Source organism: Carettochelys insculpta, chromosome 6 (genome assembly GCF_033958435.1).
Source record: "Carettochelys insculpta isolate YL-2023 chromosome 6, ASM3395843v1, whole genome shotgun sequence".
NCBI classification, from domain to species: domain Eukaryota; kingdom Metazoa; phylum Chordata; order Testudines; family Carettochelyidae; genus Carettochelys; species Carettochelys insculpta.
Genome location: NC_134142.1, coordinates 68,205,772 through 68,225,374, shown reverse-complemented (window position 1 = coordinate 68,225,374; position 19,603 = coordinate 68,205,772). Strand labels below are relative to the sequence as shown.

Here is a 19,603-nt window from a genome sequence, read left to right as displayed (position 1 = left end):
CTTAGTTTACTTATGAGAATATCAGGTAGGACTGTGTCAAAAGCACTACTAGAATCAACGTAATCATGTTTACTGCTTTTCCTCTATCCTCGAGGCTAGTAGCCCTGTTAAGGTATTAAAATAAGTTCATTTGACATGATTTGTTCAGTACAGATCCATGCTGTTTACTCCTTATAAGCTTGTTATTCTCTAGGGCTACGTCTACACAAGAAGGATCTGTCAACAGAATTGACTGTTGGAAGGGATTTCCTGGCAAAACATCAGAAGGCAGGTTGCATCTACACACAAAGCAGATTGAAAGACCAATCTGCTCTGTCGACAGAGCAGCCAGACTGCCCAGCCCTCTCTTGACAGAACGGCTGACCAGGGAGCCAGAAGCCATGTCTGTCAACAAAATGGGCCCCACAGCATTGACACGGCTATTTTCTTGACAGAACACTGTTGAAAGAGGCGTTATACCTGAACGTGGAGAAGTATAACGCTGCTGGTGGATGTGCCGGGTTTTGTTGACAAACTGTTGACAAAGCACATTCTGTGCATAGACACTTGGCTTGTTTTTCCGACAAAAGCCCAGTTTTGCTGGAAAAATCCTCTCGTGTAGACCTAGCCTAGGTGCTTACAAACTAATTGCATTGTAATTTGTTCCAGTGTCTCTCCAGCTAGCAAAGTCAGGTTGACTGGTCTATAATTCCTCAGGTTCTCTTTCTGCGAATAAAGTCCTTATGCCTTGTGACTTATTGGGGCAAGAAATTGTAATTAAAATCATCCTTGACCTGCCAGGATCAAATATTGTCTGTTTGAGCCAGTATAAAGTTTCTTTGGAAAAGGAAACACTTCTTGGCTTTGTGCAGTAGTTTTAATTTTAAATCATGATGACGTGAAACTGCCCGGTGGTTTAGAATGTTAGAGAGTAGTGCAGAGGTAGAACAGTGGGCAGAACATAAGTGAGACATCATTATGTTGTAGTGTAGACACTTGTGTCGACAGAGAGGGCTTCTGGTTCACCGGGCAGCCCTTTTTGCAAAGCATCCAGTCAGCCGCTCTGTCGACAGAGGCCAGGGCAGTCTGGCTGCTCTCAGTTGACAGAGCAAATTGCTCTGATCTGCATTTGTGTGTAGATGCACTCTGTCGACAGGATTTCTGTCAACACAACTCTGTTGACGGATGTTACTTTCGACAGATGCTTCTAGTGTAAACATAGCCACAGAAGATTTGCTGTATTTGTTTGCTTTCGCTATACTGTACTTAGAGAAAACAAAACTAAAATTTACTTATGGTTAAAATGCCGGTTATTTTAGAGTTCTGGATAATAGAATGCCATATATGAAAGAGTTTACTGTAATAATTTTTACAGTGAAATGTCATTATTGGGATGTACAGTTGACCCTCCAATTTGAGATAAGGGAGTTTTCCTTTACATTGTATCAGAGAGACAACCATGTTAGTCTATATCTTCGAGAACAACAAGAAGTCCTGTGGCACCTTATAGACTAACAGATATTTTGGAGCATAAGCTTTCATGGGCAAAGACCTACTTCATCAGATGCATGAGTGGGTGGGGAGATGGGTTTCCAGAGGCGTATTTAAAGAGTGGGGTCCCAGTAAAGGGAGGGCCAGAGCTGACAAGGTCTATTCAGCAAGGCAGAAATGGCCCATTATGGCCGTGTCTACACTAGCCCAAAACTTTGAAATGGCCATTTCAAAGTTTACTAATGAAGCGCCTAAATACATATTCAGTGCCTCATTAGAATGCCAGCAGCTGCAGCACTTCAAAATTGATGTGGCTCGCCCAGACAGGGCTCCTTTTCGAAAGGACCCTGGCAACTTCGAAATCCCCTTATTCCTAAGAGCAGGTAGGAATAAGGGGATTTTGAAATTCCCTGGGGTCATTTCAAAAAGGAGCCCCGTCTGGACGAGTCACTTCAATTTTGAAGTGCTGCGGCTGCTGGCATTCTAATGAGGCGCTGAATATGTATTTCAGTGCTTCATTAGTAAACTTCGAAATGGCCATTTTGAAGTTTTGGGCTAGTGTAGACATGGCCCATCAGTAGTATGTATCAAAAGAGCTAAAAACAAGTCAGATCAGACAGGCCCATTGTCAGAGTCTAATGGGGAGATATTAACACCCAGGGCTGAGAAGCTGCTTTTGTAAGGGGCGAGCCACTCCCAGTCTATGTTTAATCCTCGGTTGATGGAGTCAAATTTGCAAATAAATTGCAGCTCAGAGATTTCTCTATTTGATTTTTGAAATTTCTTTGTTTTAGAACTGCTACTTTTAAATCTGTTACAGAGTGTCTGGGGAGATTGAAGTGCTCTCCCGTGGGTTTCAGTACATTACCGTTCCTGATGTCTGATTTATGTTCATTTATTCTTTTACATAGAGACTGTCCAGTTTGGCCAATGTAAATTGTAGTGGGGCATTTCTGGCAAATGATGGCATATATTATATTAGTAGCTGTGCAGGTAAAGGAGCCCCTGATCGTACTGTTGATGTTAGGTCCTGTGATGATATCACTGGTGTAGATATGTGAGCAAAGTTGGCAATGGGATTTGTTGCAGGGATTGGTTCCAGGTTTAGAGTTCCTGTGTTGTGATATATAGTTGCTGCTGAGAATTTGTTTAAGGTTGGCAGGCTGTCTGTAAGCGAGGACAGGGCTGCCTTCCAAGGTCTGTGAGAGTAAGAAGGATCATTGTCCAGGATGGGTTGCAGATCACTGATGATGCGTTGGAGATTGGAGAAGCCTTAGGTAGGGTCTGTATGGGATGGCCAGTGGCCTTGTTTTCCTTGCAAGGCCTGTCTTGTAGCAGGTGGCCTCTGGGTACCCGTCTGGCTCTGTCAGTCTGTTTCCTCACTTTCGTAGATGGGTATTGTAGTTTTAGGAAGGCTTGGTAAAGGTCTTGTAGATGTATGTCTCTGTCTCATGGATCAGAGCAAATACGGTTGTATCTTAGTGCCTGGCTGTATGCGATGGATTGTGTAGTGTGCCCTGGATGGAAGCTGGAGGTGTGTAGATAAGCGACGGTCACATAAATACCACCTTATACAGAAAACCCACGGCCAGCTATGCTTATATGCACAGTAGAGTCCAGGAAGTGGATCTCTTGTGTGGACTGGTCTAGGCTAAGGTTGATGGTGGGGTGGAAACTGTTGAAATCACGGTGGAACTCTCCAAGAGCCTCCTTCCCATGGGTCTAGAGGATGAAGATGTCATCAGTGTAGCTCAGGGAGAGGAGGGGCGCTAGGGGACAATAACTGAGAAAGTGTTGTTCCAGGTCAGCCATAAAAATATTGGCATGCTGATACAGATTCCTATCCCAAGAGTTTTTTAACCTGTAGGAATGTAAAGAGGTTTTTTAAAATAATTTTTCCATACTATTTTATAATCTGTTTTTTGTACTACTTTGGGATCTGTCATGTATACATGAAAAACAGCAAACTTTTTCTAGATCAGTCATAGAAATTAGAGAAGGGATAGTAATATATTAGTCTTACTGCTATCTTGGGGGAATGTACTATACAGTAGGGACTCAACATTCGTGAGGATTCAATGTTCAGAACCCTCGCAAATGTTGATTTTTGCGAATACAAGGGGGGCTCAGAGCCCTGGGGAAATGGCGGCTGCCAGGGTGCCCTGCCCTGGGGAAGTGGCGGCCTCAAGCTGCCGCTTGCAAATAATTGAATATATGAACATTAAGTTCTCAAATGTTGGGACCTTACTGTATTTTTCAAACCTCACTTTGTGGGCCAGAGAGAATTGTACATAATTGGCAAATTTTAACCCATCATGTGTTTGAGTGGGTAGATTGATATCAGTCATTGCTTTTAATCATGTTGTAAACTAACAAGCAGGAAATCTTAATCTAAATAATGAGTTTTAATCTTGCTTTGTATTTGCACTTTTATGGTTTTCCTAAAGAAAGGTTGATTCTCATTGGTTGGTAACCATGAAAACATGTTAATTTGTAACTAAATATAACCCATGCGTTAAATGTGGTCCTCTCACTTGCTGACCTGGAGCATATAGTATATTTCTGCACACTTATTTTATGAGTTATATGGCTTAACATATACTTATTCAGATTTAAAAATTTTATATTATGTTAGAAAATAATGAATGTTACATTTCTTCTTTACTAGATTAATTATTTACTTTTGATTTGTGCCAGTTTACATTTGGAAGGAAATTAGACTTCGGGTAAAAATGCATGAAAAACATTTTAATTTTGTTTTCATTAAATAAGACTACTGTAAATGAATATAAAGGAAGAAAATTTATAAGTGTTTTGCATTTAGAAGTACTGATTTAGTAATCAAAAGTATCTGTAGTTAATAAATTGAACTGATTATTTTTGGTCATAGAATCATGGAACACTAGAACTGGGAGGGACCTCAAGAGGTCATTGAGTCCAGTTCCCTGCCCTTTTGGCAGGACCAAACACCGTCTAGATCATCCCTGATAGGTGTCTGTCTAATCTGCTCTTAAATATCTCCAGCAACAGAGATTCCACCACCTTCCTAGGTAACTTATCCCAGTGTTTAACCACCTTGACAGTTAGGAAGTTTTTCCTAATGTCTATTCTAAACGTCCCTTGCTGCAGTGTAAGCTCATTGCTCCTTGTTCTAGCCTCAGAGGCCAAGGAGAACAATTTTTCTCTCTCCTCCTTGTAACCTTCTGTGAGGTACTTGAAAACCGCTATCATGTCCCCTCTAAATCTTCTCTTTGCAAAACTAAACAAGCCCAGTTCTTTCAGTCTTCCCTCATAGCTCTTATTCTCTAGACCTTTTAATCATTCTTGTTGCTCTTCTCTGGACCTTCTCCAATTTTTCTACATCTTTGTTGAAATGTGGTGCCCAGGATTGGACACACTACTCCAATTGAGGCCTAATGAGCACTGAGTAGAGCAGAAGAATGACTTCTTGTGTCTTGCTCGCAACACTCCTGTTAATACATCAGATCTTTCAAGATTTTAGAACCAGTAGCTCTCATCCTCTGCCCCTCATTTTTATTCAGAAGCTTTCCTGCTTTTCAACTCTCAATTGAATCGTTAGAATTGAATGAATTAGCTGTTGAACTGAACTAAATGAGTGAACTGAAAGGAAGAAGATGTTCCCTCTGCACCTGCAGAAGAGGCTAGTTCCATCAAAAGATAATAAAACACTCCACAGACTCGTTCCAGGTGCTTAACCTGTGACTTCAACCAGTTCAGCGGTTTGACTTCTTTAATATTTCAGCAGCAAAAATGTATTTTTTAATGTTTTTTGTATCTAAAATAAATTTTTCTAGTAGGTGACAGTAAAATTAGACCTTAATATCACCTATCATAATTTCAAATGTAATTTTAGATAGGTTTTCGTTTTTGTCATGAATGAGTGCAGGGAACGAGTTAAATTCTTCCTGAGGTAACTTGAGCCTAGATGAGCCAATGGGAGTGGAGTGACTTTTTTGAACTGAGAACAATAGCAGTTTAAGAGGTCTTTTGTCTATTGGGCAGGCAGAGGGAGGACAGAGGGAGAAGGATGTCTCCCAGGCAATTGAAATGAATCCCATAAATATCCTGTCTGTCTCAAAATCAGACACAGAGATGTATGTTAGATGAGATTAGATTATGGTTATTTTGAATTTGGTTGGCCTGGCTATCTCTGTTTTCTTGTTGCTTTGTTTGCTGCTGTTTTTTTGGTTGCTTTAACTTGATATTTTCCCCCTGTAACTGTTAAGCTGAATCCCAGGGAAATATTTTCTCTGCGTGCAACCCCATGATTTATTTTCTCTAGTTTTGTGAATAAATTACTGTTTGTAAGCAGTTCATCTGATACCCATGTCCTGACATGAGTCTGTGGGCTAGAAGGCCAGCTAGTAAATTACAGTTCTTTGTTGTAAGCTCTCTATGGGGGGAGGGTGAAGCACTTGGGGATACCTCCATGGAAAGATATTCCTGGGTGTGTCTTCCTCGGTTAAGGGGGTTTTGTTGTACCTGAGTGGTGGCAGCATACCCTCCAGCGGATCTGTGACCTTGGGAAGTTTTAAAGTAAAGCCTGGGTATAGGCAAGGTGTTTTCAGTTTTTGTGTGCCTCCACTTTCTGCACTCAGAGTGCCCGAGTGGGGACACAGAAAATGTACACGCATCCCTCCCAACAGGAGCACAGTTGGTTCTCAATTTTCTGCTCATAGGTGAAAACTTATGAGGGACACTAAATTACCATTTAAAATACACGTAAAAGTCTCTGATTGGTTCCTAGTGCTCCTAACTCAGTGAAGGAGTGGCAGCATGGGGCACTGCTTTTGAAAGGTAAGTGAACCTTGGGTTTGGGGGCTGGGGAGGGTTAAAGGCTGGGGGCAGTTTGGGGCCATGAGTGGGAGGGAGTGTTAAAACCTGGTAGCGGGTTGGGTCCGTGGAGCAGGCAGGCGGATGGGTGGGGTGGGGTGGGGGGATAGGGAGTTCAGGCTGGAGCAGGTTGGGTCTGTGGTGTGGACTGGGGGGCTCTGGCTGCTGTGGTTTGGGTTCTGCAGGGCTAGCGGGGGGGTTAAAGCTGCAGTGGGTTGGGTGTGTGGGACCGTCGGGGTTAAGGCTGTGATGGTTTGAGTTCCGTGGGGCTGGCATGGGGTTAAGGCTGTGATGGTTTGGGTTCCGTGGGGCTGGCATGGGGTTAAGGCTGCGATGGTTTGGGTTCCGTGGGGCTGGCATGGGGTTAAGGCTGCAATGGTTTGTGTTCTGTGGGGCCGGCGTGGGGGTTAAGGCTGCAGTGGGTTGGGTCTGCAGGTCCGGTGGTGGGCCGGGGGGAGGTTAAGGCTGCAGTGGGTTGGGTCTGGAGGGCTAGTGGGGGGCCAGGGGAGGTTAAGGCTGCAGTGGGTTGGGTCTGTGGTGGGGATGTTAAGTCTGTGGTGGTTTGGGGCGGCGGGGGTTTAGGCTTATATTAGCAGAAGTTCACTCGGCCCGTGAACAAAGGTAAGTATATGTGTCCCTCGTGTTAGTGAGTACTCATAAGTAAAGTACTCATTTAACGAGGGATGAGTGTATTTAAATAAAATCCAATTATAATTTTAAAAATATTTTCTATCCACTCTATTTTGTAATTCCAAGTAACAAACCTTATGAAGAACTTAGTTGTTGAGTAAGTTTGCATGAAGTAAGTTTACTTCAGCATGAAGTAGTGTATGTTTAAATAGCTTTTGGCAGCATGTACAGAAAAATCTCAGGCTAGAGCCACAATACAGTGAAAGATCGCCCTGCTGAGGGTTGATCTTCCATGGTTTCATTTAGCACATATGTGAAATGATCGTCCCAGGGGTTGAAGATGACTTCTGTACTCCTTGCAAGAGGTGAGGAATAAGGAAGGTTGATGGGAGAAATGCTCCTGTTGCTCTTTTGCCATGTGGACAGATAAGAAATTGGTGTGCAGTTAGTAATTGGCATGGCTAAAATTGCATATCATTGGTCAACTATGTCTAGTATAGACATAGCCTTAGTGAGTCTGTGAATGGTAGATCTCATTTTAACACTGGATTAAATTACCCTCTAAAACATTGCAAGGAAAACCTGCACTGCATCCATCCTACCTTGTTCTGTGGATCAGGAGTGGTAATTTTTCATGCTATCGGTCTTTCAACACTCATGAGCAAAAATATTGATCCCATATGTTAAAAGTTCCTGGTTTTTGTGGGGAGAATGGAGGTTTTTTGTTCATTACTAAAGAATCTTAATTGTTTTATGCTTGTTTGCAGGAAAGGTTAAAGCTGGTGACAGTTCTGGGTGCTGGGCTTCTCTGTGGAACTGCTTTGGCGGTAATTGTGCCTGAAGGAGTACATGCACTTTATGAAGACATTTTAGAGGGTGAGGAAAAAACCCCAGCCTCATATACATTCTTGTGCAAGACAGCTGATAAGTGGGAAAGGCACATTTAGAAAGTTATATACTCTGAGAATAAGTAAAATTAATTTCTTGATGAAACATCAAACAATGGACATCAAGGGAGTTGCGTTTCAAAGAGATTTAATTTGTGTTTATTAACTGCTGCTTTCTGTGGTTTAATTCCCATTAAGTTATTGCAATCACTATCAGTGATGTTTTATAGATCTTTCTATATTTTATCTTGGAAAAGAAGTCTACTTGCTTATAGCTGAAGTATTTTCCAAGCTCAGCTGCATTCTGATGGCTAAAAACAGAAAAATCTATGGCAATTTTGGACTTTTAACGTTAATTAGCAAAACTGTTTGAGCCAAGTGATTTTTGGTAAGTGATAGTACGTGTCCTAGAGAGACATAGAGGTTGGTTATGAAGCCCCAAAGTTCTGGATAACTGCCGCTCATACAATCTCTTATTTATATCAGTGATGCCTATCCTATCTCATTCAAGTGCATTCTAATTTCATTGGCGTTTGAGGTGCTTTTAGAATTATTTGACAAAAAGTTTTTGAGTAGATTGAAGATTAGTAATTCAATCAGTGGTGGGCAGCAGCAACTCTGGGCTCTAGTACAAAGAAATATCAAGATGGTTGAAAGGAAACTTGACTTTTCAAACATGTTTGAAGTAAAAGCACTCCTGCTATGTATCAATGGGTAGGAACCACTGCTATATATCACCATAGTAAGTTTGGTTTTTTTTATTTTTCTTGATGTCCTTTACATGCTTTGGAGGAGCATATTTGTTTGTTTTTTAGTATTTGCACTTATTTTAATCTATTTTGTAGTCTTGTTCTGTGTATTTTAGGCCTGTATAGTGATTTTGATGTAATTTAAAAAGTATTAAGTTTTAATAAACATTGAACCTTGCAATCATATAAAACTGTTTATACATGTGTTCATGTACTGTCCAACCTTTATGTTAACTGTATCAGCCCATTCTGCTTCCCTTTAGTTGAGGGGTTTGTCATCTGTTTTATTTTAATCCTAAGTGGGCAACACATTTTTTGTTATGGCTAGCAGTACACAGCATTATTGGGCGCATTCATACTTTTTTGTTAAATTTGGGTTGGTTTATTGTCCATGTTTGACACGTTCAATGAGCTGATCAGATCCATTCAACTTTCAAGTAAGTAAGATGCATTTGAAAAATTGTCACTTCCTATTTACACAATGATCTATGCATATTGTCCATCCATAATGAAGTAACATACATACCTGGGGAACTTACAGTATATATTATAGATGCCTTAAACTGAATTTCTTACATTGAGAGAGGGTTTTTTTTTTCAGATTAATTATTTCAGTGAAGAATTTAGGTCCCTTCAATATATCGCAGGTTACAAATTCAACCTTAATGCATTGTCTGCCTTTGTAAGGCAAGTGGAATTGAACTAGAACTAATAAGTCAAGGAACAATAACTTAATATGTGGAGATATATAATGTCATAGAACTGGAATGGACCTCGAGAGGTCTGATGACCTTCAGTCCCCTGTCCTCTGGGCAGGACCAAGCACCATCCCTAACAGATTTGTATTATACATGAAAAATTAAACTTCAGAGTATTTCACCCATTTAAACTCACCCATGAATATTGTTATAAAGGATCCACTTAAAGTGACACATTCAGAATTAAGCATAAGAACATGAGCTGACTCTTCTTCCTTCACTCGTTGTAAATGAAGTCTAAAAAGTCAGCTGAGAACATTTTTTGGGATTCATTCTAAATGTATTTGATTCTACTTTCACATAAACAACTGTGTTCATTTAAGTTTGAAGCTGATTTGTGTATGGGAGAGACTGTATGTTTCTGTTATTGACACACAAATTACTGATGCCTGTTTTTCTCTCTATGGTAATACAAAAACTGATTATTATAGCAATGTATCACTTTGGGCTGTCTATTAATGTGCTATTGGTACAACCTTGCATAGGCACCAGATCAGTAGCCTTATATCAACTGCCATAAAAGTGCAACTAGTAACCTGCCCATGCAGGCCTTGGAGGGGTTTATTAGTTTAACCCACTCCCAAAATTGTTTTTATGGAATGTGTGCCTGTTACTGCTATTTTTAAGACGTTCCTGTTAGGAGAAAAGAGTAAAGAAAAGATGTGCTGCTCCAGGTTCCAATGGGTCAGGTGTTTTCTCTCCAGTATTTAAAAATAGAATTGTTTTTTAGGCATAATGTTTTATAGGAATTCTCTTTTCAGTAGTGTGGTCCATGCTGTGAGCTGGTACATCACAGTGTCATTAAGGCAGTCTGTGGGCCAGCTCATCATGGCATGAATGCCCTTCTCACTAAGGATGGAACCAAATTTCTGAAGGACAGCAAAGCCATCAATTTTTGCTAGAAAGAACATATTAAGACCTTTTAAATCATAACTCCATGATTGCAGACAGAGTCCTTGAGCAAATGCCCGAACAACCTCCTAGGGATGAACATGGCAACCCTCCCAATTTGCATGAGGTACACAGTGCCATTAAGCAGATGAAGAACAACAAGGCAGCAGTCTGAATGGGATCCCCACTGAAATCTTTAGGGAGGATGGACCAGAGCTAATTCAGCAGCTTTACCTGCTTCATCCTTAAAATCTGGATAAAGGAGGAGATACCCAGGGAAATGAGGGACACCCTGATGGTCACTCTCTCCAAGAAAGGGGATAGAGCAGACCATGGGAATTATTGTGGTATCTCTCTCCTTGCCATTGCAGGCAACATCCCAGCATGAATCCTTGCACCTCACTTTGTACCCCGTCAAAAGTTTTAAAGTCATCAAGTAGTTTCCAACCATGTCACAGAACTGAGGGTGTGGTCTTCGCAGGAGGACAGCTACAAAAGAGTGTCAGGAGCAAAATTTACCACTTTACATGGCTTTTGTTGATCTAATTGAAGCCTTTGATTCAGTGAGTTACCGTGCCGTCTGGACTCTACTATTGAAGACTGGATGTCCTGATAAATATATCGGTTTCCTAACGTTGCTTCACAACTACACAAAAGTGATTGTTCTGAGCAGTACTGGCTCCCACATTGACTCTTTCAAAGTCCAAACAGGAGTCAAACAGGGCTGCATCATTTCCCCAACCATGTTTGTGCTTTTTATTGCTGCTGTTCTGCATCTGATTGCTGTCATTGAAATCATTTATAGAATTGATGGAATGCTGTTCAGACTTAGCAGACTGAAAGCCAAGAGTAAGATTTCCACTACATCTCTCATGGAACTTCAGTATGCTGATAACGCAGTTTTTGCTCATTCTGAGAGAGAGCATCAAGCTACACACTACGTTCATTAAAATTAATGGAGAGGTACTGAAGAATGTTGACCATTTCCTTTGTTTTGCAAGTTCTCTCATCCATGGTGGCTATTGATATAGAAATCCAACACTGTCTGAGCTGTGCCAGTGCAGCCTTTGCTTGTTTATGGCATGAGGTTTTTTTGAAGATTGGGACACTGAAAGAGGCACCAAGCTTCTTGTTTAGGAAGCTGTTATTCTCCCAACGTTGTATAGATCTGAACCATGGATAACCGATAGACAGCCCTTGAAAGTCCTTGAGAGGCATCACCAATGCTACCTTTGGGAGATCTTGAAGGTCATATGGTAAGATAGGCACACCAACATTAGTGTTCTGAAAGAGCCAAAGGCCACCAGTATTGAGACAATGATCATCTGTCAACAACTCCCCTGGACTGGTCACATTGTCCAGATGCCAGATCATCGCCTCCCAAAACATACCCTGTTCTCTCAGCTGAAAGAAGGATAATGTGCGAGGACAATGGAAGTGTTAAGGATATGGTGAAGGATAATTGTGTGCGTTATTGACATTGATCCTTAGAGTCACTCACCCAGAATCGCTCAAAATGGAGAGAAGTTCTGCGTGGTGGTCCGCTGCACTTTGAACTTATCGTCAGCTTGGCAGACAAAGAGGCACAGGAGGAAGGAGAAACTGGCTTTCAGTCATGATCAACAGCCTCCTTCTGTACCTGGCAACATCTGTCCTCCCTGTAATAGAACTTGTGGTTCAAGGGTAGGCCTTATCAGCCACCTGAGGATTCACAGTTCCCATGGAAGATGATCATAGTCATCAATGAGTGATTGCCCATCATCGTGATACATCACTAGAAAGGCCCAACTGGGGTAGTTGTAACATGGCTAGAGATGGCTGGTATCCCCAAGCATACTCTTTTGTTGTGCATCTGCAGAGTGACTAATGGCTATGAGCATTCCCCTCAAATCCACAGAACTATTACCTACAAAGCCTGTAGACTTTATTAAGTAAAGATGAACTATGAAGCTTTTATCTTCATAAAGTCTGTGATCCTGAGCAAGAAACAGAATATATATTAAAACTTCAAACTTTTTAAACCCATCTTAAAACAAAATTGGTTTTCTCTTTAAAAGATCTCAATTTCTGTGGCAGTGGAGTTGATTTGCTCATCTTGTGAAGAGAACAGGGAATGTTGTGTGTTCTGCATTGTTAAAGGTGTATACATTTGTACATTGTAGTTCACGTATATTTTTGAGAGGGTCCATGTCCACAAACTGATATGGGCTAAATATATAACAAAACATTGATTGGCAGTGTAACACTTCTGAATATATTTTTCATTTTATTTTTTATTAAGAAAAATATAAAAGGAAACCAGCCTGTAAAAATAATTACTATTTGTAGAGCTAAAGGAAAGAAATACAGAAAATAAACTTTAATATGAAAAAATGAAACATTGGCCCATATTGTTCTCTTGGAATTTTGTTAGTGATTGTATTTTTTTAAAACTGTAAGGCTGTCAATGAGTTAACTCAAGTGATTAATGTAAAATAAATTAATTAGATTAAAAGAAAGTTGCAATTAAGCAGATTTAATTGCACTGTAAAACAAGAACAGAATACCAATTTAAAGATATTATAAACATTTTCGTATGTATTTCTACATTTTCACATATTGATTTAATGTACAACATATGTACAGACATTGGCTCGCTATTTTTATTGCAAATATTTGCAGTGTAAAAAGATAAACAAGTTTATTTTAAGTCACATGGTACATGTAGATCAGTCTCTTTTGCATGAAAGGACAATTTACAAATGTAGACATTTTTTTCTGTTAACTACTCAAAGCCAAAACAATGTAAAACTTTAGAGCCTGCTTGTCTTAGTTCTTGTTCAGTCTGTCACTGATTTTTTATTTACATCTATGGGACATAATCCAACCCATTTCTTATTTACAGTGTCCCTTGAGAGTGAGAATAAGCAACCATTTGAATGGCACTATGTTAACCAGTGTTGCAATGTTATATAAGCAAAATATTAGTATACTCCTTCATGCTTTGACTTGGAGATTTTTTTACAGTGCAGCTATTTGTAATCAGAAATATCAATTGCACACTGTATACTTTGTCTTCTGTGTATTTGAAGTCAGTCTATTTAAAAATGTATAAATATTTAAAATATTTATAATTCTAAGTTTGTATCTGTTATTGTTTAACAGCGAGATTAAATCATAACACTTAAATTTCAGTGTTAATTGTGATTATTTAAAAAACCATTTGACAGACCTAGCTTAATAGAATGTATTCTTTCAGGAAACCTTTTCTAAAATACCAAACAAAGAATTAAGGGCAGTGAAGGGAGGTGGAGAGGAAGAGAGGGGGGAAAGAAGCGGGGAAAGAAGGCAGAAAAGGTGGAAGAAGAGGAGAGGAATAGATGATGACCTAAACAGGTGAAACTAAAGTGCACTGCAGCAGATGTTAGCATAAGTCTTTGCAAAAATTCAAAGGAAAAAAAGTTGTTCCAATAAGTTGCTCCACTCCAATTTCTGAAGAAGTTTCAAAGCTCTTTCAATGACACTATTCTAGCCTGTTGAGGATTCTTTTAAATAGAGAGCTCTTCGCACTATCTTTTTGTGTCTGATTGTAAAAGGTGAGTTAGCCTACAGCCACACTACTGTGGAAGGTTGACCTGCGCAGGGTTGATCTTCCATGGTTTTGTTTTGCGCATGTGTGAAACTGCACTTCCCAGGATCAAAGTTGACCCCAGAACTCCTCACAAGCGGTGAGGATTAAGGAAGGTCAACGGGAGAAATGCCCCTGTCAGCTTTCCCCCATGTAGCCAGAAAAAGCAGTTGACCGCTAGCAAGTTGATTGTTAGCTATGCCAATTGCCTAGCTAAAACTACGTATCAGTTGTCGAGTGCTATGTCTAGTATAGACATAGCCTTATTATTTAACCCAAACATTTGGACTGACATGGATTAAAAACTGTATAATTAGATAATATGCCCACAAATAATATCAAATACCAGTGAATAATATGGAACAAGTCAGTGCATGGTTAAAATAGTGTGTAAGTAACTTTTCGTCTTTGATCTCAAGGGCTGAAGAATGAGCAGGCAACACATCAGGATGCATCTTGTTTTTAGTAATGAGTCCATAGCCATGTTTTTTTAGTACAGCAAGTTTTACTGTGTGCTATCTGAAAGTAACCACATTCTCCTTGAGTCTTATCTTGTCATCCTTGTGTTTTCATTGAAAAACTAGAGAAACACTTGATCAAGACTTTACTTTTGTCTGGAAGTATCTTAAATGGATACTCATCCTTGGCTGTACTGATGGCAGTAATATCACTTGGCCTAAAGCTGGTAAATCTAATGAGTTCATCTTTGTGCAAAACAAGTGTGTCATATCTGTGTAGTCTGTATTTATCTAAGCCTCCACAGCTCCTCTAAGTGCGGCATTTTATATGCATAATAGCACTTGTGCCAGAATTTAGGATACAAGATTGTACACTTGCATGCCAAATCCAACATGACCATCATAAAATGAGGCTTAGTTACAATGAGGCGGAATTTTGTGGTTTAGTTTCCAAGAATTTGAGACAGTTTTAAAAGAAACCTCAGCATCAGTCATCTTAGAGTTTATTAGAAATAAACCAGAAAACTAAAGGGTGTTAACACCATCCCTTAGGTTCCCATAGTTTACCTTTTTTTTTTTTTTTGCTTTATATTTTTCTCTCCATTGCTGTGTTGAAAGCCCAGTAAATAGGAAACTGGCAAACTGAACATGTCGGGGGGGTCCCCTGGCGGTGGGGCTGGTCCTGGCCAGGGAAAGGGGCACTCTACAGCAGTCCCACAGCTGCAGGGACCTGTCTGGGTCAGGGGGAACCTGGGAGCCGTCTGGGGCTAGGAGCCCCACCAGCATACATGCTTTAAAATAGAGCTGTCAGTCAACACTTGTTAAGGTCTCAGACTAACGCACGTTAATTTTTTAACTCGTTTAATTGCACGCGTTAACTCTCATTAATTGACAGCCCTAATTGCTTTCTCTTCTTTTCAGCTAAGTGATCTGTTTATGTTGAATAATAGCGATAGCAGACCCATTCACCATCTGGAGAGAAAAGTTCTTCAAAGCTTGTTGAATGTCTCAAAGCCGAGTCCATTTTGCTATTGAGAGAGAAACTTCAGGGCTGTGACCAAACAATCCAATCTAGTTAATATCCCTATTTCTGCTAATTTCTACGTGTTGTCTAGCAGACTTAATTTGTTTTGTCTTCTATCTAAACTTATTGAAGTGCTAGATTAAGAAAGAGATGTCTTCTCTTTTCTTCTTTATTCCAGTTGTTTGTTTTGTTCATACCAAAGGCTTTTTTAATGAGTTGCTGTCAGGTTATATTTGTCTCAAGTGAAGCTTTCATTTAAAAAAAAAAAGTAAAAAGCTTGCAAAACCAAAGCAAATAATGTTTTCCATTATATCTTTTCAAATACCAGTGGAAAGTTTGTTTGATCAGTGAACTTTCCTGTTTGTGTTTCAACACAAAACTTTGCTACCTTGTGCAATTGTATAAAAACCAGAAAGTCTGTTTCCCCTTAAAACAGGTTTAAGTTTTGATTTTGGGTTGTGGTTTGGAGGCCTTCTAGGAAAAAGTGCTCTTAAAGAGGATTGAGAGAAGAGAAGGTGTTTTAGTGGCATGCAAAATCAAGATTACAGTTCCAAGTTTAGGGGACAGCATAAAAGAAGGCACAAAGACAAGTTCGGGAGACACACAAAAGAGTGTAATGCCTAAGCAGTGCAAAGGGACTAACAGGAGATGTAGGAAGAATGGAAAAAAACAGCAATAAACTGTACACTGTCCCTTCTAGTTGCAAATTAACCAATCTGTACGCAGGGTAGAAGTGTTCCACTCCCTCCCCATGAAGTGCTTTAATGGGAGGTCCATTTAATTCATAATAAGAGTAGCAGTGAGACATCATTATATTTTGCTAGGGTTGTCCCAGATGTGTCTAACAGTTGCTGCTGTCCTCAAGAGGCTATTAGTATTTAATTAAGTATTCGTAACAAAAAACAATATTCAGTAAGACTCAAGCCTTTGAACCCCCAAAAAAGCCAAAAGTTATTTCATCATCCACAGCTAACTGGTTTTCCAGGAGGCTCTAGAATGTCTTTTGTACCACAGACACATCCTTGTTTAAAGTCAACATGCACATATTTTGTATGACATTGAAGCATTGCAAAATGCTTCATTTAAACTCATTTTAAAACAAATTCCCCTTAAAAGTTTTCCTGAAAATATGGAGTCGCCCTTTTGAATATATATTAATTTTGGCCTCTGGTTAAAAAACCTTACAAACTTATTATAGTACTACAGTACTATATTAAAAGAGAGAAGGATTAGATCCAGCACAATACCGTACTTAGCATTTCTCTTGCACTGTTTCTCATGAGAATCTTGAAGTGCTTCACAAATACTAACTAAAACTAGTAAACACATTCAAAATAGTATCCCTAATTTGCAATGGAGGCATCAAGTTCTATGTAGAAATTCGAATGGGGCTGGCATTTGGAAATACATCTCAGAGCTTCTGACTCAGTCACTGATTTGGTAAGACCTGTTTTGATATCTCTCAAGTACTTTTCGAGATTCAATGACCTCCACTACGAAACAACACAGTACTGTTTTATAGATGAGTTAGCTGATGCGCAAGAGGTTAAGGACATGCTGTAGGACCTTTTGTAGTCAGGATCGAATCCAAAACTTCTGAACCTCCCCACAGAAGTCTGCTCAAACTAGCCACCATGCTTCCATTATTATTTTTTCCTACCACTTCAGCGACAAGAGGGCAGCTGAGATGACTGTGATCATATTACTGAGAAACTGTAACAGTTTACTTTTGAAGAATAGATGTGGTGCTTTTCAATATGGTTAAATGCATGTCTTGTTAAAGTCTGATTTCCATATTTTGGGCCATATTGTAACTTCAGATATGAAGATAAGGCCCCGGGGATGGAACATAGACTGTGGGACTGCTGAGCCCATCACGTCCACCAGTCAGGGTTGCCTCTCATACTGTGATGCTGAAATCAAGCTGGTAGGGTCTATTCTTATGCATATACATCCATAGGCAGGGACATACCCAACGGTGTTACATGAATAATCTTCCCACCACTTGTGACCTATCAGTAGTTCCTCTCAGCTCCCCAGCATTGCACCCCAGAATTCTGTCATTTTGCACTGGTCAGAAACTTGAAAGGTAGAGCTTAGGTAATTTTAATTGGCGGGCATAGAGATCAGAGGGGAACTGGCTGGAGTCTCCCTACTGATGGGTTAGGAATGGTGGGAAGATCATTCTTGTAACACAGTTGGGTATGTCCCTGCCTATGGATGTAGGCATAAGAATAACCACTACCAGAGGTTTGTAGCTTGATTTATTTAAGAAATAAAAATAAATTTGCAGTTTAAAGTTCTACAAACTGAGCAGGATTTGAATCAAGCAGTGTTTCACCCTGACAGATAGTAGCAGTAGGTTACACATCCTCAATACACAGACGGAACTCCATTTCCAGGGTGGGACCACCTTTCCTCAGTTCAAAGATTTTGTCCTCCAGATATCACTCCAGGTGTTGAGTCTGAGAACGCAGGAGAGAAACCAAATGATAATGTCAGTTCCCCTCTTTTATACGCTCTTCTGGCTTGCTAGAAAGATCTGTCCTGTTGTGTGGGGACCAGGTAGTCCCCATTGGTTAAGCTGTTTTCATTACATACATGCTCCCTCTGTGAAGTCTCTGGGTTTTCTGCTGGGGGAAAGGATTCTCTTTTATGAATCATCAGCATTACTGGTTGGGCCTTTGTTGCAACTGAAAGAGCATCTGTGAGCATTTCCCAATCTCAAAACATATTTTAGTAATACATATTTTAGTGCTTCACAACTTCACATACAGTGATAGTACATACAGTCCAACAGAATGTTAATGCTCAACAGATCATGACTTTAAAATGTTACCTATCAAGGTGTACTTTGTAGAAAGCTTATAATAATTATACAACAGTGGTGAATGTGTGGAGGGTCAAGGGTGCTACTTTGAAGTAGTGTGTGTGTCAGATTTCAGCAAAAGCTGCATATGTACATCTGTGGAAGTCCGGAGCGTGCATCAAGAGAACTGATACTTCCTGAGATCTGAGCCTATGCTTACCAAAGCACATGTGAGAGCTAATGCTTTAGCACAGCAAACATCCAAGAAGTGCCACACCTGCTTTTCTCAGCATTCTGAAAGTCAGTGTGGTGAGTGGTGTTTTTCACGCCTGATCGTGACTAGGGATCAAAGTCGATCCCAGATACGCATTTTTAGCCACACCATTTGCGTAGCTAGAATCAATGTATGAGGATTGACTTTCTTCCCTGGTATAGATAGGGCCTCTTCGGGCTTGTGCTGACATCCCTTAGTCCACATGGCAGCGTGGAGTAACAGACTCGACAGCTGAGCCTGGAGAGTTGGATTTAGCCACCTCTTCACACACGTGGCAAAATTAATTCCAGGAAAATTGATTACGGTGTGCTGACCCCCGATCAATGTAGACATACCCTCACTATCAATGAACTCTGAAATACTTTACAATAATGGGAGTTTAACTTAGCTCCTGTATTTCTGCTATTGCAGCCTCTGAGCCCTGTGTAAACCCCATTATTTATAAATGCTGCAGAATGAAATAAGACTGGTGAGGTTTTGTTTTGCTTATCTTTAATATCCCTTTCTGGTTCTCATGCCCCAGCTCAATGTTGTGTATCTCTATCCCTTTCATGGTCCCCAAAAAACTGTCACCTTTTGAAATTTGCATAAAATACAGGCAGCTTTTCTGCTCATGTATGGCTTTTCTAAAATATTTGTAAATGCAAAACCTAAAACTTAACTAACAGGACAGTGCCATCAATTTTGTCTAATCTTAAATTACTTTGCTTATACGTAAGTAATCACTGATGTCAGGTCAGCTCTGGGAGTAATTGAGCTAATTCCTGCCTCAGAGGGGACTGGTACCTGGAGTTTAGTTAGGTTAATCGCATTGTAAAGGCTTTTCTTTTTCAAATTACGGTAATTAACACTGCTTGTGAACAAATACTATAAATGTTTTATGGGATGTTACACAGACATTTCTTTCACCTGTTTATTGTTCCTTTAACACAGCAGTTCTAATAATTGCATTTGAATGTTGCACTTATGTAATGTGGAGCTTTCTTGCTTATTGAAGATTCACTCCTCCTCTTCTTCCACTCAGATATTAAGGACAGGGATGAGCAAACACACAAATTCTGCTAGTGTCAGTCCCCCAAGTGGGATACAATTAGGACATTAAAATAAAACAAAAAATTCTAAATCAATTTTTTTATTTCTTTATATTGTTAAGAGCAGATATGAAAAAAGCTTTCAGTGAAGGAGTAGAAAA

The 19,603-nt window shown here is 39.9% G+C and overlaps 1 protein-coding gene across 1 annotated transcript in view; it reads left to right on the top strand.

Moving 5' to 3' along the window:
- Positions 1–19,603, top strand: part of SLC39A9 (solute carrier family 39 member 9) — a 40,492-nt gene that overhangs the window by 3,751 nt on the left and 17,138 nt on the right. Inside the window, exon 2 of the mRNA XM_074997179.1 lies at positions 7,722–7,830. Coding sequence (XP_074853280.1) covers positions 7,722–7,830 — 109 coding nt within the window. The remainder of the gene's footprint in view (positions 1–7,721; positions 7,831–19,603) is intronic.